At 45.8% G+C, this 27,824-nt stretch overlaps 2 protein-coding genes across 3 annotated transcripts in view; one reads left to right on the forward strand and one right to left on the reverse strand.

Annotated features, from left to right (window-relative positions):
- On the reverse strand, window positions 1-22,506 carry ZNF488 (zinc finger protein 488). Of its 2 annotated transcripts, none has more exons than XM_063338719.1 (4): window positions 22,158-22,506; window positions 7,567-7,789; window positions 3,722-3,950; window positions 1-1,787 (listed from the first exon to the last, which is right to left on the reverse strand). In XM_063338719.1, the coding sequence occupies exons 2-4, from the start codon at window positions 7,783-7,785 to the stop codon at window positions 622-624; spliced, it is 1,614 nt and encodes a 537-aa protein (XP_063194789.1). In that variant the 5' UTR covers window positions 7,786-7,789; window positions 22,158-22,506; the 3' UTR covers window positions 1-621. The 2 variants fall into 2 exon arrangements, with proteins under 2 accessions (XP_063194789.1, XP_063194790.1); XM_063338720.1 differs by lacking the exon at window positions 22,158-22,506 and adding an exon at window positions 20,612-20,707.
- Window positions 22,507-24,772: 2,266 nt separating this feature from the next.
- ANTXRL (ANTXR like) overlaps window positions 24,773-27,824 on the forward strand; it is a 62,864-nt gene continuing 59,812 nt past the window's right edge. Inside the window, exon 1 of the mRNA XM_063339072.1 lies at window positions 24,773-25,276. Within this exon, the coding sequence (XP_063195142.1) occupies window positions 25,116-25,276 (161 nt within the window). The 5' untranslated portion in view covers window positions 24,773-25,115. The remainder of the gene's footprint in view (window positions 25,277-27,824) is intronic.

The raw sequence follows: 27,824 nt of genomic DNA on the forward strand, positions 1-27,824 counted from the left end.
CAGTCTATTGGTCAGTTGTTGACGATCACAAATTTCAGAGTGTATTAACTTCAAGTACCTTTCAAAGCCAAGGAGACAGTAAGATATAAGTTTTTACTCAGACTTACAAATCTGATAAGAGAGCAGATTCAGGTAACATAAAGGAGTAAGAGTGCACCAAAGCTGCCAGAAACAGTAACTTCTTTTTCTTTCAGCGTATAAGCTCTGATTATTTTAGTGCTTAAAGATTCCTCATTCAATGAGGTGGTTGTTACTTCTGTATTTACATTGCGCTGCACAGACACCAGCAAATCAAATACAAGCAAAGAAAACTCTGTTTGCAAAACAATAACTTTGTTCCCAACTCTTTGCAAATTAATACTGCTTGTGCATTCATTTCACTATTTTATTTCCTCGAAAATAGATTGACAAGGGCTAGGTTGAGTTTTCAAAACTTACAACCCACTCAGACTCTTGTAAACATTTTATATTTTTCTGCAAAGCATCTATTATAAATTATTGTAAACAGTGATTTCCTGTAAGAAATTTATGTAAACTCAAAGAGAAATGGATACAAATGAATCATGTTCCCCTTCTTTACCCAACCTGCCCAGTCCCGTGGTGAGATCTGTCTGCACAGCTCTAATTATGAGAAGTCATGTGCCGGGATAAATGATGGCGTTCTCGGAAGTACTCATGACAAATGGGACATGTTAGCTTCTCCTCTCGTCTCCTCTTGCACTGGGACTCAGCTGAGGAGTATTCTTTTTTGTGATGTGACCGCATGTGGAAGACCAAATCAGATGTCATGCGAAAGGACAGGTTGCATTTGGCACACCAGTTCTGGGCAGCCACTCCAAAGGACGTGAAGGTGGGGGGAAGAAGAGTCAAGGAAGAGGAGGAGGAGGAAGAAGTGGTCGTTGTGTTTTGTAACTGTCCTCCTGCTTGTTTGGGCCACAGTTCTGAGGTATATGGGAAAACATTGCTCCGAGTGTTGCTTGTCTGCAGCATCTGAGCATTACACAAATCACTGACAAAGAACTTGGAATTGAGCAGAGCGCTGCAGCACATGATGTCTGTGGTGGCAATGAAGCCGGACAGGTCCCCCAGGCTCTTTGCTGACTCACTCATGGGATGAGAAGAATTTATTGCAGCTCTTTCTGCTAGACGCTTATTGGGTTTGCTGAAAGCACTCTTCTGTTCTCCGCGGGCTCTGGTGGGCCACACAAAGGAGAATGCACTACCAGAGGAGTTCAGCGACACTTCCTTTGATACCTGCTCTTTACCAAGTGGGACCGTGCCATCCTCCTGTTCTGGCTCCTTTGGTCTCTCATTTCTCAGCTTCTCCTTCATCCTACTGACCTCAGTGAAAGCGCTCTGCTTCTGCTCTAAAGCATCCTTCCTAGCTGACTGCCTCCCTGAACTAAGCTTCCAGAAAGAACCAGCCAATGCATGCTCTCCCCCAGCCTCTTCCTTGCCCCCACAGTTACGTTCCTCACTCAGATTATTGGTTTTCTCCAACAACACTGTTTTCCTGCTTCTGTTGTTCTCAGCCTCTTCAGATTTTGCTCTCTTTTCTCCTGTGAGACCATGGGCATCATCTTTACAAGCAGCCATTTTGACCTCTAGATCCCTTGCCAGACTGTGGAAATTCGTGGTCTGCTCAGCTAAGTTGCTCTTTTCAGTCTTAGGGTCCTGGAAGTTTCTCCACAGCAAGGCGCTCTTCTCTGGGACACATAGGAAACGGACATGGGAGAGATAGGAATGCTCGCATTTAAAGACTCGGTTACATTCTTGGCACCTCAACTCTGCAGAAACAGACAACAGATGATGAGTTTTACAAAGTTACAATCCTGGGCATATCCTGACCCTGTCATTGATACAAACAAAAACCCCAGAAATATTTCTTGTGTCAAGATGGCACACAGTAAAGCTAATGCCAGTGCAGAATCAGGCTGTTACAGAAAATGGTTCACCCGTATTTGCCTCCATGTGCTACCCACAGAAATCACTTCATTTAGACTCTCCGGCCAAGTTTGTATTACATAAAATGGCCAGTACACAATGGTCTAGATTAAACCATATGGACTTCATGACAATTTGAAGGCTGAACTCAGATTTGGGTCTACATTTCCGAAGTAAGTCACTGGCTTTAATACAGGCTGAATGATAAATTCTATATACCCAAGAACTAATGTGTTTCAGACCTGGACTCAAAGATTTTGGCATGAGCCTCTACTTTCTGCATAGGATACTCTGGAAGTTTAATACTTTTCACAAACCATCTCATGATAATGCCTGAAGCCCTTACTCATGCTCATTTGGCAAACCACTATATGCCTCAAGGCACAGATGCCTGTGGCACAGAAAATAATGTTTGCAGTGAAACAATGCCAGTGATGAGGAGGAGGAACGGGGAACATGCATTGGCATGAAACTGTTTCTTACTGGCTTTCGGATGTACTGCATCTCTGGTTCATTGGGGTGATTGATTGCCCGTGAACAGACAGTACGGAATTCAGAGACCAACACACGTGTGGCACATCAGTTAAAATGTTTTTAAACAGCTTTTAAACAGTATCCATGCTATGTTATTTCACAACACACACCAGTTTTTAAATGCAAATGATGAATGGTGTCAGACAGCACCTGAGGCCTGGGATATGTAATAAACCTCATAGATTGGTTGGGTAAAACCACAACCCCCTAATTTGTAGGCTCAGCACAGCTCAGGTCACTTCCCAAACTACAGAAACTAAACTCTTTATAAGAAAATAAGGCTGCTGATTTGGGTGGAACATTATTCCTGCTAGTTTAAAGTCTTGAGTCTAGATACAGCGTTTCTTGTGTAGATAATAATTTGGCCTGGTAAATTCATAGGGATGACAGCATGTGTCTACACAGAAGCAAACAGAGTACGCTGGAATCAGTTAAAACAATTTAGTGGCTTCCTGATACGATTGTGTCTATATTAATTTAATATTAATTTACAGGAAAGTACATTATCATATAAATTTACCAACTCACACCTTTACCAACCTACACCTTTACTAACCAAGCTATATCAGCTGTGTTTAAATCAACAAAAGGGAACGTAGAAAGGGGTTTTTTTCCAGTCTAACTAGGTCAAAGTTTGGAGCAAATGACAGCTGGAGTCAACCTTGTCATGGACCTGACAGCCGTTTGCTTGGTCTCTCCATAATCTAGATTTTTTTTTCAACAATTGCCAGCTCAATTTCTTTTAGAGCAATTCATTTCTAGCAATATCTCAGTTGAAAATCTTGTCCTTTTCTTTGCTCCCACTGTGTCCCACACTAAAGAGGCAGCCTGTTCTGTATGCGGTACTGTTTGGGTTGTTACGTATTTTTTACAGCTCTGCTCATTTACAAGATTAAAGCCAAACACTAGCCTATACCTGATTCCTCAATGAGCTAAGAAAAGGCATATTTCCTATTGATATTTTAGGCTTTTAAGATTGCAAGGTAGTCAGGTGCATAGACGTCCATTACACAGCTCAAAAATTTCAGCAATAATCCTAGTGCACCATCCTCTGCTGGAAAGTAGCAATGAATGTAAATTTGCTCTTGCTCTATGCTCAAAGCAGAAGGGCTTTTCTTTTAACTGAACAGCTAAGGATGTAGACAGGTTTTATTTCCTGTATTTCAAGATCACCACGTACTAAAGAAGTTGCAGACTCACTTCAGTCCACAGTGACCCCTGCAGTCAAAAATTTAGTACTTACCATTCTGGGGACTCTGAGCTTTTATCTTATTGAAACCCAAGAGGCTGGAAAGCTCCTCATCATACCAAACAAGCAGCTCCTCGTTTTTGTTGATTTTCCTCGTAGACCGATAATATAACTGACTGTTTTCTAAGTAAGCTTCCAAGTTCTGCTCCTTGCTATTGGCAGCTGCTTGTACAAGTCTCATCCAAGGCAGTCCTGTGGGACTGTGCACAGAAGTAACATCTACCTGTGAGACACGACATAAAAAAGGGAAGTTTCACATCTTGGGACCCAAAATAGATTTCCATCAAATTCAAGAACAAAGCCTGTTTTCTGCCTCACACAGAGCCCGTATGCCAAAGCTGTGAGCCCAATTCATACACCAGTGTCACCAAATCCAAAGTCATCATAGGGAGAAGGCTTCCCTGGTGTGAGAGCTGAGAGCTCTGGGAACACAGCTGCACGGGAGGGAGAAGAAGACACTGCTGTTCACATGCAGCCTCTCATGGCAATGCCAGGGAGGGTACATTGGCCAATCTTCAGACCATGGATGGTGTCCTCTCTCTGATGCAGGTTGTCCCATGGGACTGAGACCCCTGCTTACAGAGGAGCACGCCTTCTGTATCTTTATGACCCACATGTGACCCACATAGTCCCATGGGAGAATGGGATATGAGTCAGGAGTGCTGTGGCCTGGGGGGTGTGAGATGTGCAGACCCCTGGATCAGTGCAGTGTGAGCCCAGAAATGAACACACACTCTGGGCAGTCGCATGTGGAGTTCTTCACTGACATAAGAGGAAATGAATCAGGAAGTGAAAGAATAATCTTGTTTTGTTGATTCAACACCCCAAGGAGACAACATCTGCATATATAACTGTTTGGCTAGATTACATAAAAATGGGATTTTAATAAATACACTAAGACACACTTATATGATCTCTTTGCTTTTTCATAAATAAAATGATATATTCCTATTCCTGCCCTTGATAAATCAATTAAATTCACTTCAAGGAATCTAAACAGATAAAACCTGATCAGACGAATATTTTTCATTAAATTATTTCTGAGACTAGTGAGGCGTTGGTTTACTTTCAGTATGTGTACATTCAGAAATACCAAACAGATTAAGTTAAAAAATGTTGCTTACGTTGCAAGGTCAGGCACTCAGAAGTTAAAAAAATAGTATTAAGTCTACTGCCCAAATTAAATTTCCCTTCTGTGTGTATATTACAGCATAGTCCTCAGTCACACCTACTCCTTTCTCCACAGGAATCCTTAAGTCATTTAGTCACAGGTTGACCACGCTCTGGAAATAATATAACTGTAAAACATTTGGCTTTGTCTTCCTCATTCAGTGTGTGGCTCCCATCTTAGTTACTTTATTGCATTTGCTCTGAATAGGGAATGATTTATTTCTTTATAGGGAACGATTTATTTCTTTATAGGTTTTTCTTTGGTGTTTACCACAGCAGATCTATGTCCTCTGCAGCATTTGAAAGACGGGGAAGAATTTCATAGCTTGGAGGCTGAAATACAGGGCGATCAAGGGCAACTTTTACACGCATAAAAAGCCTCAACTAATTTTTGAAGCACTAAGTCATTGTTTAGAAAGGAAGAAGTTTGGAAATGAAAAATGTCTAATGACAAGTGTGATCTAAATCTCACCCCGAGCAATGTATAGCTCTTTGTTTTCCACTAATTGCAGGGCAGCCATTCGTTGGTGTTTGGTATCAGAAACAATATTTTGGCTATTTCTCTGTTTTTAACTCTATTACCTACCATGAAAAGCATGATCACATTACCAGCTTGAATACAAGAATGAAACATTAAGGGGCCATAAGATAAGAGTTAATTAGTATAAGGGAGAGAATAAATTAGCATGGCCTGTAACTGGTTCTCTCTAAACGCCATGGTAATTAACAGTGATTGAGAAATACAAGAGTCTGACAGCAACACAAGCACACCCACCCACCCACCCACAGTGGTTGTAACTAATAGCTATGACAGAGGCTGTCATTTATTAGTTTCTGTGTCTCAGAAATACCGAGCATCCACCCGGCGCTCTAAGCAAAGTCAAAGGGAACACAGCTCCTCCAGGAACCAGGACTCCAGGGGAAGAGCTGAGGGAGCTAAAAGAAGGTGGGGAGGAGTAAAGGACAGAACTACGCTGCCAAACGATGATGAACATGAACCTCAGCTGCAGAGAATCCACCTTGCCAAGTTATTGCTGGGTATATTCTGTTCATATCATAGCCAACATATCAAAACACATTTCTTTTTTGCACCTTAGTGCTATGATAAAAACATAGTATCATGATTGAATTGTTAATTAATTGTCTACACACAGAGTTAGGAGCTTAACAATAGTTTCTGGAAGGTTTACTTTTAATTATGAGTAGCTAACAGGTTATGGGACCACCAATTGCATCTGAAACAGCTACTTGCTCAGAATTTGATGTATTTACTGCCAAAAGACAGAGATCTGGGCCAACTCAGGCATCCAGTTTCATGGCTGCGTAACAATTACTTAGCTCAAATGTAGCAAAACACTGAAGGCAACCCTCTGGAGGGCTCTTCCAATGTAGAAACCCTTTGAGACTCTTTCTTGTGTCTACAGTCATTTTAAACTCCCTGGAGAAATACAGAAATATTCCATAAATAAAGCCTCATTTCAGGAGACATTTTTCTCCAAAGAGCTTGCAGCTCTCCTGGAGTACTAGTAACATGGTCCAAGCAAATAAGCCGGTGCCAGAGACTCAAACAAATATTCAGAAAAACCCTGAAGCCTCTTCTTCTCTTTCTTAATTTGTTTAAAGCAAAAGTGTCAAACACATATCTCCCAACAGCTGCATCTTCCATATTACACATACGCCCTGGGATTTCTCTCCTCCAGAGCGCAGAAATCTTAGGATAACCTGTCTCTCTCCTAGATCCATCCATGTGGGAAATTTGCTTGCCTCACATTGTAAAACACTACCTCCTGTCTTTAGACCAATGGTGACTGAAATGCACTCCAAGACCCAGAAAGCCAAGATAAGAGGCCAGCATGAGAAATACAGATTGCCCAAATGAAAGTGTTATGATAAGCAGTGGCTAAGGAATTAGAAATCGGGGAACTAGAGCTGGGGAGTGAACATTCCACTGCAGTCCTGGGGTTTCTGACTTTCCTTACATGACAGTTCCTTTTATTTCACAGGTGTATCAGTGTGGCTTCTCTACAGTGATTGAAAAGTCCAACTGTGACACAGACAGACATATCTAAGCTAACTTTAGGAGGTCCATGTACTAACAGCAATAAGTTGTGGCTGCCAGAAGATTGTGTGGACTAGTTATCTGACTGATAGCTTCTACAGTTCATACAGCCTGTGCTGAGATCTCTGCCATTGTGATTTACTTTTATGGATAACTGAGCAAACTGGGTTAACATGGCTCAGGTCTGTCAATAAATGCTGCGAATGTACCACCTGCAGGAATCAGTGCAATGCCACGGTCTTCCCTCTCTGCTCTCGCAGGGCTGTCACACCTCCCGATAAGCCTCCTTTGTAAGGAAGAAACCTGAGCATGAAGAAGTTTCTAAACTACTTGTCCCTCTTCCCTCCTATTCCTGGTCAGCACTGAAGCAGGTCATCAGTCATCAGCATAGAAGCGAGACTTGGTGTTCTTCTTGCAAGGGAAGCAGTTCTCAGTGAGGTCCCTCCAGTCTGCAGCTCATAAATCAGAAATGCTCCGGCTACTTCTGCCCTTTGGAGGAGCTGTTAGTTGCGCTGAACAAAACAAAAATCTACCCCTCGGCAAAGTCACCTTCTCAGGGATGCTGTAACCCTTTTTGATATGACTAACATTAAATGCTGCTTTCTCCTACCTTAAACACATAGTGGATGTTCCGTCTATCAGAACACTTGAGAGCAATAAAAGCTACGGTGTCCAGCAGGGTGTTCTGGAGCAAGCATGGTCCAAAAACAGCTTCTTTGGGAATGTCTTGTGTGGTATGAACAGTAGCCAAAATGTCCGGAAAATGGTGATGCAAAAGTTTGTTGTCACTTGTCCAAAGGAATTTAGGCAAAGATGTAAGTTCCATCATAAACCTGTAAAATAAACAAGAAATCACATTTGGAATAGAGATGGAAATGGAAAGGGGCACCACTAATTACAATATAAAGACTTCCAGGAGCTGTAGGTGAATTGTAAGACCATGCCAGGACATTGCTGGTTACAGAGTTTACAGCTTTATTAACATACAGTTCAGAAAGAGAAAAATGACTTTGCACTAAACCAAAACCTTAGGTTTTTAAACAAGTGAGTAACTCTTTTCTGGAACAGGCAGACACTCCAAGAGTTCAACTCCTGCTACACTGCTACTCTCTACAGCCAGGAATGAGAAGCTCTGGGAACAGTAAGCAAAATTTTCAGTGGGTGGAACTCAGCATATTCTTGTTCAGCATATTCTCATATATCCTTCTTATTTAATATTAGTAGTCTGTAGAAGTGTGAAGAAAGGTAGAGAAGGAGAACAATAACAACACACAAAAAAAAGCAGGCACTTCTTGAAACACATTTTGAAAAAGCTGTGCTTTTTGATTTGGGAATGCAACATGAGTCTCATTTCTGGTTAAGCCAGTACAAAACCAGGAATAACCTGAGTCCTGAGTCTATCCAACCTGAACGCACAAAATCTGTGGAGACAGACAAAAATAGTATTTTCATCCCATCTCAAAAATATATGTGAGATCTTAGTTATCTGCTGCTGTTGGGAAAATTGAATCAGATCACGACTCTTTGCATGGTGACACTCTTAGCAGAGATTGCTGTCTTTAGAGGGTGAATTCTTCTGCCCTGAATGTAGAATATTACACTTTCAGAGCAGAGGCGATTTCTGCAATATGAGCCACAATCTGAGGACTCTGGATGCAATGAGGAGGCGAGTTTGAGTTATTTATCGTTCTAAGCTTCTCTAGATTTTTAATAAAGATATTGCCATCTCCAGCTCCCAGTTGGAGGTCATGGAAAAACCCTCATTTATGCCATCAGGAGCTGGATCGGGTCCATTAGGCAGAGAAAATCAAAGAGAACAGCAACAAGCCCTGAAGAGGCCTTAGCCTAATAAATAGTGAGATAGAAGGGCTGAAGATCCAGTCTAATCTTTCTCACTCTCTGCCAACAGAATTGATTTGTTACTCTCTGACTCATGACTTAAACTGAAGTGATATAAAGTGCTCAGGAGAGTTGCATTGATTTAACTAAATCAATTTATAAATCAGTGTAGTTAATTCAGTATAATTTCTTCCTGGGAGGCAAGGTCTAAGACCCTACCCTGAAAATATTAAAATACATGGTTACATAAGCAGTAAGTAGTAAACATCTGAGGGATGGAGGCCTAAACCTCCCAAACCCCCCAAACCCCCCAAACCCCCCAAAAGAGGGGGACATAAAAGGTAAAATAAAAAGTTGGGTGGCTTGCCAGAAATCAGTCACTAAGAGAAGGATAGACTGGATTTCTACTTGCTGCTGCTGATGAGTGTCATTGCCTGGTTTCCCAATAATCTCCTAAAGTTACTATTAGTATAAGAACAGAATGATGGGATCTATGTGTACATTTGTACAATATATAGAATCTACCTAAATAAATACAACATATTCATATGTATGTTTGCATTTCCATGTACACTATACCCATTTTTAATAAACGGAAACAGTCAAGGCATATTTATTTCAAATAATACCAAAAGCAAAAGTTCCAAAGAAGCTGTGGCTGCCCCATCCGTGGATGTGTTCAAGGCCAGGCTGGATGGGGCTTTGAGCAACCTGGTCTGGTGGGAGGTGTCCCTGCCCAGGGCAGCGGGGTTGGAACTAGATGGTCTTTCAGGTGCCTTCCAATACACAAACTATTCTATGACTCAGAAAATTAATTTGAGATCCGAAATGCTTAAAAGTCTCTCTAAATAAGAAAAAGTTTAGAAATAAATTATAACCTGAGCCAGTTCCTTTTCTAAAGAATTCACATTCAGGAAATTCCTGATCTCTTCTGACATTACTTATCCACTTGCCTAGAAGGCAATTCCTCTTACTGAGATTTCCCTTTCTGTGAAATTCATCTTGATTTCTCCATGTAAACTAAGAGAGTGCTGCACCTTGGCACACCGCTGTCATTACAGAGGAAACAGAACTCCAGGGCCCTCAAAGCTGAGTTTTCCATGGGGAAGGACACTGGATCTGAGCACACACACTTCTCCTAGGAAAAGCAGGAGTGCTATTTGTGTGCAGTCTCTTCCTCCAGAAATCTCAGCCGGAGCACAGATACAAGGGTCTGAAGAAGCTACACTCCCTTCCAGCTAGCTTCTGCTGCCTGCTACTTTTCTCTATTTCAGCAGCTTTTCAAAGAGGTACCATAAACCCAACCCTACCAAGAACCATTTCTCCAAAGACTTAAAATGTGTGGATACCAAGAAAAATTGTAAGAATTATGCGTAACAGCACCACCTAGTGATTTCTGCCATAATATACGTCCCAAAGAAAGACACAAAAGGGCAGGACATGCTTTACCACTCTTGCCCCACTCTGGCTTTGTTACCTGCTCTGGTTTTGTTACCTGCAAGACAGATCCGCAACCGTCAGCTCCCAGAGCACACCCGCAGCTCACACCTCCCACTGGGACATCTTTTCTGAGCTCCTTGGTGAAAGCATCAATGGTTCCCAGCAATGAGTGTGCTGCTTGCTGTGCTGCCTACTCCCCTGCCCCAAATCCTGAGCACAGAAGGGATTCCACACATCCAAAGGGAAAGGAAGGAAATAATAAGTGCTAAGTGACTTGTGAATTAGTCAAAGATGTGTGACGGGCAAAAAAATCCCCCAAACCTACAGGCATAAATGCCAAAGTCTCAAAGTGCAGCCTTGGCAACTGTGGTCACATTCAACTCTTGTACAGAAGGGTCAACTTTGTGAAAAGTTATGAAAAGGATGTACTGTGTGTACACAGCAAATGGGCTTCTTATGGTCAGCCTTGCGCCAAAAGCTTTCGGCATGGGCAGATCGATCCCTTCAAATAATTTGTCAAATGCACCATCTAGTGTAACATCTCAGTATAACACAGCGTCCCATGACAAAGCGACAGCAGGACATCCCCCGAGTCCATGGTGGTGTTAGCCTGTTCATCATCACAGCTTCCGGGTGCCCTGTCAGGCATGAATCACTTCTCTCGGGAGTGGGTCATTCTCTCTGCCACTCTTTGCTCAAACAGGACGCTAGGTGCCTCCAAAGGGGTTAGGTGCCTCCAAAGGTACTGGTTTTTATAGGGTTTTGTCATGTTTATGTCAGGGAGGGAGTGTAGTTTAAATTTAGTGTTCTCTTTTTGAAACAGAGAAAGTAGACTGAAGATGTGCTGCTGGTACTCGGAGTGGAGAGTGGCGATACTCTGCAACATCTTTAGAAGGAAAAGGATGGATCTGTCTTCTCTGTTCTCCAAACAGCATGAGAAAGCTCTTCCCTCTGCACGGACGAGCTTTCCACTTGTGTACAGAGGCAAGTTCATCAGCTGAGGGGTAACAGTGAGCAAGCTTGACTGCATTGCTTTCAAAAATGAGCTGCTACCTCTGCAAAGGGGCGTGCTGTGTCCTGTGGGCTTTCCCACCTCGGCCAGCACTAGCTCCAAGGTCTCCATTGCACAGTGCAGGTTCATCCACAGGACAGTACTGGAACCAGTCCCGCCTCCCACACAGGTGAGGGGTGGTAGTGGGTTCTCTGGTAGCCACAGCTCTTATCTTAGAGAACTGAAATACTGACCTCCTCGAAACTAAAGACCAAGTCTTGAAACATGACTTGAGGAGAGAGAGAAATTGATCTGATTTACTCTCTGAACACTCTGGTGAAGCAAAGGAAACACAACAGAGGAGCTGAAGGGAGATAAAAAGACCATGGACAACAGGAGTAGGAGATGAAGGGATAAAAGCTTTTCAGGCATCACTGAAATATTATGCTGGATTGTGCAACTCAGCAGCTGCAGCATAAAAAGGGTACACATGCACACCCACACAAACAACATAGGCAATGTATTTCTACACTGCCAACTTTTTAAAATCACTTTTTCATGGTTCTTGCTGTTAAAGAAACTTATCAGGCTGCATGGCACTTTTTAAGAAAGTTTACTAACACAAATTTTACCTTTGTCCCCTGAACTTGAGGATGGCAGTGTCTGGAAAATGGACATGGACCTGCCTTTTCAGCAAAGCTCAGGGAAGTTTAGGAGTATCCCAAGCCTAAATCTGCCCTGCGTTCTTCCCCCAGCAAGTCCAGTAAAATACTCATTGGCACTTCACAGGAGTAAATCTCAACAGGGCACGGGCATGAGACTGCCCAGGGCCCTCATCAGCTCTGCTCTTTTCAGTCCTGCCAGCTCTCTTTGCAAACCCAGAGACAGCCGAGGGGTGACTGTGTGCGAGGTCGGGTCTGACTGCTGTCAGAAGGGCATCGGCTGGATTCTCCGGGGGGGTCGGCAGGTGTGTGACTACACGATGGCAGCATGCAGTGCAGAAGGGTCGCTGCATAACAGTCAGTGCAACCTCATAGCTTGAGAGCACCGTCAGATAGCTCAGCGTTGCTGAAATATAGCAGCACCGCCTGCGGCACTTAAACAGATGACAGAAATGAGCTGGAACAAAGTGAGATGAAGTGTAAATGGACCAGAATATAAATCTGAAACACCTTGCAATTTTGATGGAAATTTCATTTGGATCTAGACTAACCTCTACATGTTTTTCATTTGGTTATAATCTAAAGCCAAAACCTCAGCCACAACCAAGAATGCTTCTTTTTTGCAAAACTTCCCGTAGTTTTCAGGAACGTCAGACTTGAACCTGAATGGGAATTCTACACCAACCCATGAATGCAGAACTTGAGCTCTCATTTAATTCTAAATCCAGTCTCAACACAAATCTCACATCTTTGCCAACAGTCTTCATAGTCTAAGGAAAGTCATACTTATTGAGAATCTACAAATGGAGTCATAATGAGAAATGGAGAAGGTATACCAGAATGCCTGGCATTCCTCTTCAACAGACTGAAGTAGGTGAATTGCTCACATTCTTCATAGTGAGTGAAGGACAGAAAATAGTCGTAACAGAGAATTCTCCAAGACTTCAACTAACCGATTACTCGCCTTACGTTATCGATTTCCACGCTTTGGCTACCTCCTTTAAGGAGCAATAATTCTGCTGTACTCTCATTTCTTACAGATTCACTGGCTGTCGTACATCGGACTAATTCACTCCTTTTCTACTACATAGCAAAGTTTACAGAACTCTGTCCTAAGCCTCTTTGTGAAGGTCATATCTTCAGCTCTCTATCATGCAGGCAATGATATGCTTGCCTCAAACTGCCAGTGCTGGGAGTGCCGTTGCCTCCTAGAGACATGATCCCCCTCGTGCAACATAATCCTGCTGTTCTCACTCGTGTTCTGCATAAGCAGTTCCTATCCCTCTGGGCTCACCCCCACGCATGTCTCTGAAAGAGTGAAATAAAATGAATATTTATAGTGCTTTAGTAGCACATTAGAGTCAGATCACCTGTTAGATGATGGGTACTCTCCATATTCTATCTGTCACAGATGTGAATTCTTCATATGGATGAGTTTAGGGACTTGCTGTTTAATGGGCTCTTCATCCCCCAGAGAGTATCTGATACACATATACCATGTCCCTGAGTGATGGATTTTGCATCTTGATTTCTGAGAAGTGTGACAGATCTGTCAAATAACAAGTACCTATGGGCAGGCAACTCCCTATGGATTATGCAATTGTGGATTTTCCATCAAAAAGCACATAAAATAGATGGTGCTCACAGCAACTGCTCCCAGCCTGCTTGCTTCCAGAAGCAGCTCACAAATTGCTAGTCATCTTTTGGTTTCCTGACTGCTCTTCCAAGCTAGAACCCTGCAGATTCTCTCTCCCCATTTCCAGCACTTGCATATCATCCCCTTAACTAACTGGGGTTACAGCTTCTGCCTTCCTGAAAAATTTTTACATAGCTCCCTCACCTCATGAGAAAAATGTGTTTTAGAGAGGGGAAGTGAGAGAAGGGCATAGGAACAGTTCTGAGCTAATTTTCAGATCCCTGATTTTCTACTGTATGGCCTTCAGATGTCACTGCAAGCTCTTCTAAGAAACGTCTGGAACTGCCCAAATGTAGAAAAAAAACTTGGAGCAAGGACTCCCCTGTCTCCTATTTTCATAGGACGTGGCCTGATTCTCCTTGCCACAGTGACGATGTTGAACTGTGGTATCACCTGGAGTTTCTTGGGGGTCATAAAAGCACTGGGAGCCTTGCATAATATTATGATCAAATTTGCAAATGTGAAGGAAACAAATGAATCACCTTTGCAAGAGGGGAAACTTTTCAGGCAGAACTTAATTAGCTAGTTCAGCTCTTCACAATCATAAACGGAAGGGCATAGTAAAAATTGTTTCCCTAAATTAATTTGATTTTTTTAAAAAAATCAATAGCTGCTTCTATTTTACCTTTACACTCCATTTTAACTGTGGATTAATTTGCATATAGTGATATCACTTTCAAAGCAATTACCATAGTTGGAAAAAAACACAGCACAGAAGTTACTCATAAAATATAATGAAAGTATTTGATCCTGGAAAGCATCATCCCATACTCTCCCCAGCCATTTTTACATCTACCCCAGACTTTCTCCAGAGCAGGGACTAACGTAAACAGGATAGCTCTGCATTTGCCATGTCAACAAAACTGAAAGGAAAAAAAAATGAATGAAATATTGAATACTGGAACCATCATTTCCTTCACCTTTTAACTTCTTTCTACTCAAAAGTGTGACAGTGTTTTCCCTGAAGCACATAACCTGTGACTTTGTGCCAATGCACTCCTGTGGCCACTGCCAAAACCGCCTTTGATTTCAATAGGAGGTCTGTCGGTCTGAGGAATCCATGATCAGGCATGCCATGTCATGCACAATAAACTACAGATATTAAAGGAATTGAGCTGATGTGGACAGAGTGCTTCTGTCTGCAACATTTATTATTCTCTGTTGCTATAAGGAACTGAGGATTCTTAACACATGAAGGGAATTCCAAGAGAAACAGAGATGGAAAAGTGAGAAAATCCACTTCTTGGGTTTTTTACATTTGCTTTCCTTCTGTGCAAGCTTTTCTTCTCTTTTTATTCAAGTTGTAAACTCCAAAGGAGAAGAACCAAAAGTAAAACTGAAGGACACTGGCAGGAAATCAAAGAAAAGAATGGAGAACTCGTGTTTTAAAAGATAAAATAAGTAATTCCAGAACCATAAAATACATCCTGAAAGAAACTGCAACCTGTTTCCTAAATCTATTAAATTACAAGCTAAGAAGGTTCTTTTAAAGCATGAAAAATCTACACAAGCCTTTTCTTTTAACTCGCTGCTGCTGCAAGATAGAGCTTCTGTGCTTCAGCTTGGGCACAGGTCTGGGAGATGTTCCCTTTTGGGCATGAAGTGGTTCCTTCATACCTTTACTGCTGAAAATCCCACATAAATGAAGAAAATTGTACCAGGGCACATGGAGAAGACAGGCAGCTATAGCTATGTGCCACCATTCCCAGCCTGTTTGGGATGAACAAGGTCAGCTGTGGGTTGGCTACCCCTCAGACAGCCATTATATCCCAAGCAGGCTATACAAAAGTCTTGGATTACCTTGGAAAGAAAGGAGTTGCTGTTGATTTTAAGAAAGAAAACTAGTCATGTGTGACTTATTTCTAAGTCTCGAGTTTAGCAAGCCATCCATCTTTGAGAAACAGACAATATTCTTTGAATTTCTGAGCTCTGAGTATGCTCTTTCATCCTCCCATTTTCACTGGTGGCAAATTTGGATCCCAGCAATGATTCTGCATAGAAGCAAGCGGGCAGCTGATCCAAAGATGTCCCTTTCCTGCCAGTGAGCCGCTTCCCATCTGTGCGTTAAGAACAGCCCAATTAGCACTGACAAAGTAACTGAGATCATGATAATAAAACCTGTGGAGACTGGAATTTTTTGTTGTCCAGGGCTACAACTGGGGCATACTGTGAGTACCTCTCTTCTCAATTCCTCATAGCCCTTGAGGTACTGCTGCTCTGAACATATCCCCTGTACTCCTGGGATGTCTCAATGCCTGCAGCTTGCCCGAGCTGGGCATCTGTGAAGAGGCAAAAGGAAACACAACTATGCACGAAGGAGGAATTTGCTGACTGCAGACCTGAACTGAATCTAAAGAGAGCAGAATAAAATTGTGACTGATGTAGCCTGATCAACGAAAATGAGTTTCCCTTGGCATTGCAGGCATCCCCAGCTTTCTTTCATCATGCCTTCCTGTACAGAAGCTGCACAACTGTGGCCTGGAAAGCCCCTAAAAACAGTCAGTAGGAACAGGGAAAGTCACTGTCTAGCATCCCCTAAAAGAACATGAGGCAGCTTGGGGTGAAGAGCCTGGTGTCTACTTCAAGCTTCCAGAAACCGGCCCCTTCTGGAGTCTGAATTCAATCTGGAGGTTTTGTTGTGAATCAGAGACCTCCAAGATTACGGGATGCTCACAACTTTGTTATTGTATCATCATATATTCAGGGAGCAGTCCTCCAATTCTTACTATTTCAAGGCTCTCTGGTCTTCAGACTGTCTTTCATCACCTGAAATCCACAGCACATGCAGTGTACGCTGACAGCTCTTGATGAACCATCATTATATCTTGGCTGGATACCCAACCTAGTGAATCATGAAGCTGCCAAATCTTTTTATTATGAACAATCTCTCAAACTTCAGTGGGAATAATGAAGAAGACAGAGCTAAAATCCCTGCTTGGGAATGAGTAAATACCTCAAGCTCCACATTTGCCTTAAGCAAGTCTTGTGAAATGCAGCAGCCATTTGGAAGTGCAGATTAAAAGAAAAGCTGTCAGATTTCTTCTTATTTTCTCTGAGATTAGGGAAAGCTGAAGTGGGCTCTCCCCTGATGCATGGTAGCTGCCCCACAGACATGCAGAGCTGCCTCTCCAAAGTAGATGTGGATTGAATCACTTCTCCAAGACCACAAGGATTCAATTTCCACCCTTTACCTGAAGTCCTGAAACAAAATCCCTGAGACTGAGTGTCAGATCTAGCATGATGAGAAAATAACTGAGATTTGAACAAGTCCCAGTAGAGCTATGTACCCTAGCCCCACTGACTTTCAAATGGCAGCCCAGCACCAAACTTCCCTATGTTCTTAGGAAATTTCCACATTGAGCCCATGCCACCAACTATTGCCACCAACTTCCATGGCAGGAAATGGGGTAGGCAGGAGAGGAATGGACATAGCAGAAAAGCCTGGTTAATACTGATTTGCTGGGATGTGTGATGCAACAGTAGCTCCAGGTGAAGCCTTCTTTGATTTAGCAGACGTTTTAGTAAACTGGAGGGGTTAAATCCAGTGGAACATGAGCAACAGAGTCACTGAGGTCTCTGTTCCACACCTCTTGATGCTTGAATACAAGAAATGCAGTGCAGGCTCTTGTGGGAGGGCTCTTGATGTTTCAAGCTCGACAATGAGCAATAGGAATACCATGCTGCGTGAATAAGAAAGGATAAAATATCTTTATTTTCTGCTATCCCAGTGGTTCAGACAGACTGGGTCTAGGAGTTTGGCTCCCTACTCCTTTCCAGTTGGGTTGGCCCCAGAGGCAGAATTAGTACTTCTGTCTGGCACTGCATCTGATCTAATGGACCCTGGTGGGTGGTACTGGCTTGAACGAGTCATTCATAAGTCAGACAATCCACCTGTGGATAAAGCGGAGCTGACTACAGCTCTGTAGTCTGCTGGCTTTCAAAGACTTAACTTTTGTGTGCAGGGCACTGCTGAAGGGCTGACTCTTCACTGGACAACTGTTCTGTCTAATGGAAGCATTACTTTCATCTACAACTTTACTCTTGCAGTTTGAAGGCCGAAGACCTACAAAATGGGGTTCCTGTAGGATACAGGGAGCATGTTTTAACTCTCCAGCCAGGTTTGAGGATTATCAGACCATAGATGTTACGGATTAACATCCTTGCAGCTGCATAGTACATGCCCTATACCATATGGATGTATTTCAGTTGAGAGCACACAGTATTTTATATTCCAGACCTGAATTGTGCTAGCGGTCACCTCAGAGCCTTGGTCTGGTTTCTGCTCCCACTGCTCTGGCATTGTTCACTGTTCAGCAATAGGCAAAATGCTCCAAAATGTCACAGAAGTTTTGAATTTTACAGGGGACAACCAGGAAGGGAAAGAAAGCAGATGTAAAAATGCCTTTACTCTTCTCACGCATGAAAAAGCATACAACAAAGGTGCATTTTAAAGTAACAAAATTATTCCATGGGAAGGAGAACAGAGAAAGCAACTCTTCATCTGTCAACATAGTATAAGAAAGTTACTTGTCACACAGATGTTTGTATCCACTTTCAGCAAAGTCCGCATTTGATTCATGTAAATAGGAGCCCTGACTATGGCCATTTGTGCTCACACATTTGTTCTCACAGATTTGTGCATTCGTTCCTTCACCCAGGGACCCACGCAGGCAAAACCACCGTTCCCTACGTGTAACCTCAGAAAACAGAGAACCAACCAACCAACCAACCAACCGACACAATCCAAACACAACCAGACTGAACCAAAACCTGTAACTTGTGAAAACAGTCACAAATCATTTTTCCTCTCTCTTCATACAGTTCACATTCATGTCTCCTTTTCACAAATGAAAAGAAATTATGCTATCTGATTGATGTTCAAGATATACAAGGTATGTTCTTGTTTAACAGTCCTGCTATTTATTTTTGGTAGCTCTCAGTTTAAAAAATGTTTTATCTGTCCAAATGTTTCTTTCTGACATAAAACTAATATATTGTTGTGTAAGCATATACATATATATATATATGTACACACATATATGTATACACATACATGTATTCACAACTATATGTATAGCTATACATATGGCTAAATAATTTTTTAAATTTTGCAGGTTCATTATCTGTATTTAAAGAGAAATATTTTAAACCTAAGAGCAGTCGCTTTCACATGGTTTATACTGGAGATTTCTTCAACAGTACTAAGTAACATTAATTTACATTAATCTTATTTACATTAATGCTAAACTTACTGCATAATGTCAACTCCAATAACAGCGAGTGACTGAGCTGAAGAGCACTACATAATATGAAATTGTGGGGAGCAACGTTAACAACTTCTTTTACACCACAATGAAGCAAAGAAACCTTTTAAGGGAAAGTCAATTATGTAAATTAAAATAATTAACCTAAAATACTTTGTTTCCCAACAAAATACTTTGTTCTGTGACCTGGTGTTTATTAACAGCATTTGCAAGTAACACATGACTGTGCTGTAGGAAAATTATACTAACTGATTCACAGCATTACAGACACAGAAATATCCACATATAACATACTAGGACTTAGCCAAGTAATTTCTTCTGCAAAATCTTCCATACAATCTATAATTCTTTACACAGAATTTATTTTTGTACTTTCTCATCTGGTTATATTATGTTCAGATAATAGAAGCTAAAGTAATATTTTGACTTTACATTAATATTTCTATGGCTATAAAGATATTTTTTTCTATAAGATGGTATCTCTATAGAGCTCTATAAGGCAGCTCGACCTTGCTTAGAAATATTGGAAAATGCCTAAATACTGAATAAATTTGCTTTCTCAAAGAGCAGCTTATGCTTTGGTGTAGCATTGAAAGAAATGACACATTGAAAGAAAAAAATCTTCATTTCCCAATCTTCCTATTGCCTAAATAAATCCCTCTCTTTAGTATCAATTATATTTAATAAATGGAAACAAGAGCTGTCAAGCACTAAATTTTACATTTTTAAAAGGCAAAAATAAGGGATAGCTCCTGAGCAATAATTTATTATTAAATTCCGAATTTCATGCACTAGTGCAATTGTTTTTTATTTAAGAACAACTATAGTAAAAGCATAAAACCATTTAAAAATCATGCCTTCCATCAAGTTTTTGTTGAGATTTCTTCTAACTAGTACCTGTCTGGTCGCGGAATAAAGACATAAAATGCTTCAAACATTTGTAGTAGACTGAATTTCTGCAGAAACCTTTTCATGGAAAGATTTGCAAATGTAAAGATGAATGTGACATTTTAAAGTGACAACAATAGCTGCTTCTAACTTACTTAACCAGTAGGAAATTTCTGCTAAGGAACACGGATATCCTTATATCAGCTACAAATAGAGAATAACAATGTGAGATATTTCAAAGGAAGTTCATCAATTTCTTAAAAGCAGTTAGACCCTAAGTAAGTACCTAAGACCGCCACGATGCTCTGTCACCTGTCGAAGTTGGAGGGATGAGGAGAGCTGCAACCAATGAAAGGGCAACTGATGCTCGAGAGGTCTCGGCGAGAGAAGAGGAGCCGGGAGGGAGGAACAGGGCTACTACCTTCGGGGTTGCCGAGGGGGGGCCGCCTTCCCCCACAAGCCCTGAGCCGCCTCCGCATCGCCCCCCGCAGCCCAGGGACGGTACCCGCCGCCGGGGGGACTCTCCCCGGGGCCCCTCTCTGCCGCACTGAAGCAGGCGGTGACAAGGTCGGGGTTGAGCACTAGTCACCGAGGGGCACCCCCATGCGCTCGCCTGCTCCCCGGCAACACCCCCCCCTGGGGCAGCCCGGCGCCGAGGCTGGTCGGGGACCCCCTCGGGCCGCCTCTCCGTCCCCGCGGCCCCCTCGGTGCGTCCCGAAAGGCCGCGGCCCCCCGCTGCCGCCCTTACCCGCTCCGGGCGGCCGGCGCAGCACTCCGCGGCCGCGCAGCCGGGGCGGGCGGGCGGGCGGGCGGGACGGCGCAGCGCTCTGCCGGGCCCGGGCTACCGCGGTCCCCTCTGTCCCGGCCCCGCTCACCTGCGGGTCCCGCTGCAGCCTCTCCGCGGACAGGGGCTCTCCGGCAGCGGGGTCCGCCCCCGCGCCCCCTTCCCGGCGCGCAGCCCTCTCCCAGGATCCCGCTACAGCCGCGTCCCCGCCGAGCCCTCACCCCACCGCTCCCCCCTCCACCGAGAGCCGCGTCGGCAGCCCCCCGCCGCCGCACCGCCCCAGCACGGCATCCTCCTCCCCCGCCACGGCTCCCCGCCCAGAGCAGACCCCGGGAAACGCCTGCCCCCCCGGCACCCCTCCCCCGGCGCCCAGCCGTGCCCCCCAGCAGTCCCCCTCCTCCGGGACCCGCTGCCACCCCCGCCCGCGGGGGCCGCGGAGCCCTGCCCCGGGCAGAAGTCGTCCCGGGAGAGGATGCGAACCGCGGCGAGGGGGTGCTCGGAAGGTGGACGGGATTCACCCTCGGGACGGTACTTTAAAAAGAGGAGTTTCTTTTAAAGTTGTGAGAAAAAACCCAAACCGAACAAAAACACCTTCTTGCCAGTTGTCCTTTAGAGAATCTGACAACACTTTTGAACATAAAGCTATTCTAGGAGATGCAGGTGTTGACAAGAATGGCTTAAAATGAAAATTGGCGCTTCATAGAAAGTACTCGCAGGACACAAAATTAGGAATTTGTTTGAGGTATGAAACGATTTGTGGCACAGCTGGTATGTAAAATAAAACCATCAAATGTCTTGTCATAATCAAATATTCCCTAAATCTGGACTAGCGACATTGCTTTTGAAAGATGTCGTTCCATATAAATGCCTTTAACGCCTGGTAGAAAATTCTTATGAACATGTTGACAAATGAAATAACCCGGGTTATTTGATTAGTGTCCATGTAATCTGAATATTGGCTTGTATTGGGAAAAGAAACGTCAACCCTTTAATGCTTTTGAAAGGATGGATTTTCGCTGTAATTAAAGCGTAATCTTATACCAATAAAGAGAGCGAATCACGCTCTACGTGTTCTGTGCTACAGGGATTAAAGAGGATAAAGTCAAGAGTTTTCTTTTAAAATTCCTCTGAGGCAGAAGGAGCACCGTTACGGAGCAGACCGGGGGGCCGGGGACCGCTGTGGGGAGGTCCCGCGTCCCACCGCTCCCCCAGCGACGGGCTTCTGTGCCGGGGGCACCTCTTAGTACTCCCGTGGAAACGCGTTCTGATTTGGGGTGCAGATGTCAGGAAACCGAGACGAACAATTCCCACTGCACTTCATATCGCAAGAGTTTATATTTTTGCAGCCTTTATGCACATAGGTACAGAAGGCGTAGCAAGGGGTAATTAGACGTTGTCACCCGCCTTACGGAGCTCGAATCACTGTGAGAGTGCGCGGAGGTAACCTGTGTCCCAGCGTAAGATCCGCACCTTACGGTCAGCTCAGCTGATGGTTGGTTTGAGTTTCCTTCGAGCAATACCCGAGCGAATGAGCCCGAGCGCCCGGGCCACCGCCAGCCCCGGGGCTGCGACCCCAGCCCGGCTACGGCGGCGCCCCCGGCTCGGCCCGGCCACCCCCACCTTCCCGCTCCCCTCACCTGCATAACAGCACTGACCCCGCACACAACTCGCTCCGGTTTCGGACCTGTCAGACTTGCCCGGTGTGTGTGACAGCCACTGGAGGGGTCTTAACGCAGATCGGAAAACCCGTTTTGTTGAAAAGAGGAGGCTGTGGCGGCGGGAGGCGGCTCCGCAGGGGCTGCCCGCAGCCCCCCGCCCGGCCCGGCCCGGCCCTCCTGGCGGGGGCTGGGCGAGCGGGGAAGGGGCGCCTGCAGAGGCCCCGCATGCCCCAGGATCTTTTTTGTCCGGCACTAGCCCTGGCGGTCGCTAGCCAGCCCTCATCGCGGGGGTGTCATTGCTTTTGCCCAACGAGCCTTAGAGTATGTCCCTCTCTCCGGGACCGCATACCGTTTGGGGAGGGAAGGTCAGGCAGCCTGCTCTCTCTGCAGTCACATGATTTATTAGTGATCAGAGAAGGGCAATGCACGTTACCAGAAAATAGTTACAGCCAATATTTTCTTTGCAGCGCCTTGTTCTGTTTTGGAGACTCCCTTGAACTCTGCCGCGTAATTTTAGGAAGCGCCCTGATATTCACGAAGCGCCCTGATACTCACGAAGCGCCGAGGGAAGCTGAAGCTATTAGCATTTTTAATTTCGTTTTGAAAGGCCGCGGAGTCTGCGGGGGAGGACGGCTGCCTGGGGCAGGGGGGAGCGAGGGCGCAGGGACGCGGCGCCGCCGGGGACGCTGCAGGCTGCGGGCGCTAGTGGGCACCGCCGAGGCCGAAGCGCGGCGGAGCGGGAGGAAGGGGGATTCCTGCTGCCCAGCAGCCTCTTGCTCATTTTTTGTGAATGTCACCAGGGAGGATGTGGGTTTCTTGTATTTCTCCATGATCTAAGTAATCGCTGGGTCTCAACTGGCCAGCGCACAAAAACCTTTAAAGTGGTTAGCTCAAGCAGCGCATTCAACTTCTAGCTGTGCATAGCTAAAACTGGGCGAGCGGCTGAAAACCGGTGGACCCTCTAATCTTTTCTTGATAAATCCCCGACCGCCGCCGCGGTTGCGTGTGTCTGAACTCGGTCCAGCACAGAAAGAGGGAACTGAACCCGAGATGCCTTCCCCGCAGCGCAAACTTCATTTCAGACCTGCGGGCGGCAAACCTACCCGCACAAAAGACGCGAGGGGCTGCTGGCGGCGGGGCACCGGCTCCGGCGGGGAAGGAGCTCAGCGCGGCGGGGGTCGGCGCGCCGCCTCCGCGCGTGTCCTTGTCGGGCGCAGAGCGACAGGGCCCGTCAGCTGCGTGGGGGCACCCCGCACATCTCCCGCGGAGCCGGCAGGGCCCGGGACAGAGCTGCCGGGTGCTGCAGGAGAACACCCCACACGCCGCAGCCCTTCCAGAGCCCGCCCGCAGGGCAGCGGGCTGAGCCCCACACGCGCGGGCCCGGCGCCCCCTCGGGTACCAGCTTCGTCGGGGGGAAGGAGGCGTCACTTTCAGCTGCTGGCACGTCGAAACGGCTCCTGGCCGGATGACGAGGACCCCAGCGAAGCGATGGGTGCTTGGGGGGGCTACTGCCCGATGGGGCAGCGTGCCAGCACCCCACGGGGGATGGATTCCCTCGACCTTGACACGCGTTCAAAAGCCTCCCCCCAAGAAAGGGAGAGAAACGTCTAGTCCCAACTCTGTCACGCGAAGTGACTCTACTCGCATCCCTCCCCGTGGCTCTTTTCATTAATTAGGGGCTGCAAAGGGTATGGGGGAGGGGGAAGCGGCTGGAAGCCACCAATTATTCAAACTTTGGAGACAGCATCCAGATGAGCTAGGTCAGCTCTTTAGGGCAGTGCTCTGTAACCTGCGTGTATCAGGCGGGGCATGGTTATGTTACTGTGCAAAGCCTCCATTTAGAGATTTCATTTCACCATTGCTCAAATTGCCTGCAGGATGTGTGCAGGCTCCAATGTGAGTCAACTAAGTTGTTTTTTTTTACCTCAGAAGAGAAAAAATTTGCTGTGGCATAAGAGGTCGTGAAAACCTGCCCGTACCCCCGCCCCCAGGGAATAAACTTCTTAATCGCACTCATCTCCTGCAATTAAATTTTTCACAAGTGCCCACTCGCGTCGTCCCCCCACCCCCGGTTTGTCACAGGTTTTTACAATGACGCCCACCTCCCACAGCAACTTCTCTCCGCCTCGGTGGCTATCACCCTTCAGCCCCGGTCGCCTCCGGAGCCCTGCTGCTCCCCGACTCTGCGGCCGAGAGGCAGAACAGGGTGCGCAGCGATGCCCCGGGGGCAGCCGGGCTTCCCCTGCCCGCGGCCGGGCCCCCCTGCCCCATTCCCCGCTGCTCTGCTCCCGGAGCAGCCCGCGGGGGCGGCTGCGCTCTCTTTCCCACCGCGGCTGCCAAGCGCCCCGCGGGCTGCCCGAGAGGGAAGAAAGGAGGGAGGGAAGGAGGGACACCCGCCCGCCCTGTGCCCGCGGGGGGCAGCGAGGCCGGGGGGCAGCGAGGCCGGGGCGCAGCGGTCCCTAACCTCGGTCCCCCGCTCGCAGCAGCCTTTCCCACCTCGGTATCCCGGAACAGGAAAGTCCCGGTTCAGCTTTCCCCCATAAGATCCTGTCTCCCTCCCCCCCGTTCCCCTCCCTCTGCCCCTTCCTGCCGCTGGCCCCGGCGAGAGGAGCCGCTTCTGGCTGTGCGGGACGGGGCTGAGCCGCTCGGGGCAGCCGCCGCGGCGGCGGAGCATGGGGACAGGGCTCTGGGGACCATCCGGCCGGGCTCAGCCCCCAGCCCTCAGCCAGCAGTTCGGTGCCCGGCGGGTAGGGCTGCCTTGAGCCTGCAGGGTTGAGCTGAGATCCTGAAGTTAGGGTGGTTTGTTTTTTTTTTCTTCTTTCTTTTTTTTTTTTTCCCCCTCCCCCCTTCTGCCCTCAGTGCTTCCGAAGAGCCCTTAAGGTCTGCAGCCAGAGAGAGAGAGACTGGGGGAGGAGAAAGAATTAAGTAAGGGAAAAGATGGCGAGTTGCAGGAGCAGCGTGGAGAAAGCAGCATTTTTGTGCTGCTTCTTGCTGGCGGTGGGGAGCCTAACCTCCTGCGCCCGGCTGGAGGAGGAGGAAGAGCAAGAAGAGCAGCGCTCCTGTCACGGTGCCTTTGATCTCTACTTCGTCCTGGATAAGTAAGTGACAGTCGCATTTAAAAACGTTTATTCACCCTTCAGTGCCTCCTTGCAGCAGCAGGGACGTGTTTTCCCTCATCTCAACGGGTGCCTTCCCCCACCTCCCCTGGTGCCAAACATGATGCGTGGGGCAGGGTCCTTAGTTTTGCTCCCCAAAACTTGCACGTTTCCCAAGCAGAGCATTTGGTGGGAGCACCGTGCATTATCCTGGGTTAGTTGCACATGCAAACCCGGGAAATCAGGTCTCCTTCAGGTGCGTGGGCTGTGGGCTTTGTATTTGAGGGGACGTTGGTCAATGTCCCCGGCACTCCTGGAGTTTGGTGTCAAGACTCGGGCTAAGCCTGAGGTGTCGCTTGTGGGATTTAGCAGCGCCAGGGCTGTGCAGACCTAAATAAAGTTAAGACTAGGCTGCTTGTGTGTAGTGGCTGGTTTTTTTTACAGACTTGCTGTAAGGTTTTATAAAACATGTTTCTGCTCAACTTCTTTGGAATTGTCTAAACCTGTGTTTGAGTTACATCTATTAAAAGAGGTTGGCAAATACTTTTCTTTCATACTATGTTAGCGTAATTTAGGCATGGCCAGAGGGTATGGTTAAGCTCACATTTATAAGCATGTTATAGCAAGCACTGGCAAAGTGAGCGGTGAACTGGTGCACCCACAGGTGTTTTTCAGAAGGCACAAATGTCTGTTGGTGCCCTGCTCCGGCTTGACAGTGAAGTAGGACAGCCAGGGGTTAAACTCAAGGAGTAAATTGTTCATCTCCCACATATACTCAGTGTGATGGTTCTGTTATCTAATACATCCTAGGTTACACATGTGACATGGTGTTATGAAAGACTGAAGCCGTTTCTTCGTCGTTCTTACCCAGGAACCAGGTGTGAAGCCTGTGTTGTATTGTTTCCCGGTTAGGAGAACTGTTCAGTCCATTCAGCTTCCTGCATAGCCTGCATGAAGCACAAAGCCGTTTTAGAACAAAAGAATCTGAAGACCAAAGGCATTCTGACTTTCTAAAAGATGCACTAACACACCATGTGGTCATTGTTTTTGTTTATTTTTTCACTAAGAACTTGTTCTTGAAATAACTTTAATGTCTAGGAAGAGCACTGTGGGGGGCTAGTGTTACTTAAACTCATTCTTGCCAGGCTTTCAAGAAGTGACTGGTGCTGTTGTTATGCTCACTTCTCGTACTGAATCCCCTGTAACAGTAAATGTTGGTGATTGCAATATGGGTTCTGTGACATGGTCTCTGTCTTCTGCAGTGCGACTTCCTTGTTTACAGTGTCAGTGTGTACCCATAGCAATCACTACGCTGCACTTCTATGCTACTTTTCATCTGTAGATCAGAATGCACTTTGCTGGGGTGATTGCTATTAGCGCTCATGTTGGATTTGGGGAAATTGAGGCAAAGAAGAGAGTGACGTGCTCAGAGTTACTGATATGTCAAGCAGTAGGAAGTTGGTTGTGTAAGCAAGTTCCTCTAGTATTGTGGACATGAAATCATACGTTTTCTTTTAGCAGGCTACAAGTCTTGTATCTTGACTCAGGTGCTAACCACTCAGTACGGCGGTCCACTGGAGACCAGACCTGATTATGGTTGAAGTAAAAGTCATGGACTTTGGTTTCAGTGGGAAAATTCTCTTTGGCTTTAGTCACAAACTGAGTCTTTCTAACTTTCAAGAGTTATAACAAAGAGTTCCTCTTTGGTAAAAAGCTGTCAGAAAAGTTACTTGGGCCCCTGAGTGGTTTTAGAATCCATCCCTGCTCCTACCAAGTCTGTGGCAATGTGGTGGCAAAGCTGCTTTTGGCCTCAATGAGATTGCATTACAATCCGTATGAGTAATATTAGAGTGCCAGATCTGAGGAGCCATAGGTCCCATGCTGGCTGAGGGTGTATTTAGTCCCAGCTGTATCCCATGACATCTGGCACAGCACAAGGAGCTTTATGGAGGCAGGGAGGATTGACTGCGTGAATAAACTCTGTATCTTGGGACAGTTCATCAGTAAGGAACTAGATAATCCATTAGTGTTGAGAAGGGTCAGGGTATTCCTGGTAGGGAGAAGGCAGGAAGCCAGTCAGAAGCAGGTGGTTAAAACTGAAAATGCAGTGGACACATTTTTCTTAGAATTGTATCCATGCTGATACATATCTGGGAAGAATTCTGGCTCTAATTTCTAATCAGAGAATCCCCAGAAAAACCCAGCCCTATACACCACAGAGTATCCCCACATGGCCTGGGAGTTTGCCTCCCTTCATTGGTGCCTCCCCTGTCTGGGGTTAGATGCATTCAGTCTTCATTAGCTGTCTAACAATGGGATTGAAGCATTGGCTCTGTGAAAACTCCAGGCTTTAATCCTGTGACCCTGTAGTTTGCTCTTCAGCTGAATGACAGGCTCTGTCGTTCTGACATAAAGTCAGCCTGGGTGAACCAAAATGACTCTAAATCTGCTTTGCTTTGCTTCCCCATAAAAGATGTAATCTTGCATCAGTAGGAGGCAAATTGGAAGAAGACAACAAACCTTTCCCCTTATGCATCTAAGCACTGTGTGT

Source organism: Chroicocephalus ridibundus, chromosome 6 (assembly GCF_963924245.1).
Source record: "Chroicocephalus ridibundus chromosome 6, bChrRid1.1, whole genome shotgun sequence".
NCBI lineage: Eukaryota > Metazoa > Chordata > Aves > Charadriiformes > Laridae > Chroicocephalus > Chroicocephalus ridibundus.

What these genes read in the sequence shown, in the direction of transcription:
- ZNF488 (XM_063338719.1), bottom strand. Translation starts at nt 7,785, where the DNA reads ATGATGGAACTTACATCTTTGCCTAAATTCCTTTGGACAAGTGACAAC. An exon ending in ACATCCACTATGTGTTTAAG is followed by an intron (nt 3,951 to 7,566) that starts GTAGGAGAAAGC and finishes CGTGTCTCACAG; the next exon opens with GTAGATGTTACTTCTGTGCA. An exon ending in AGCTCAGAGTCCCCAGAATG is followed by an intron (nt 1,788 to 3,721) that starts GTAAGTACTAAA and finishes CTGTTTCTGCAG; the next exon opens with AGTTGAGGTGCCAAGAATGT.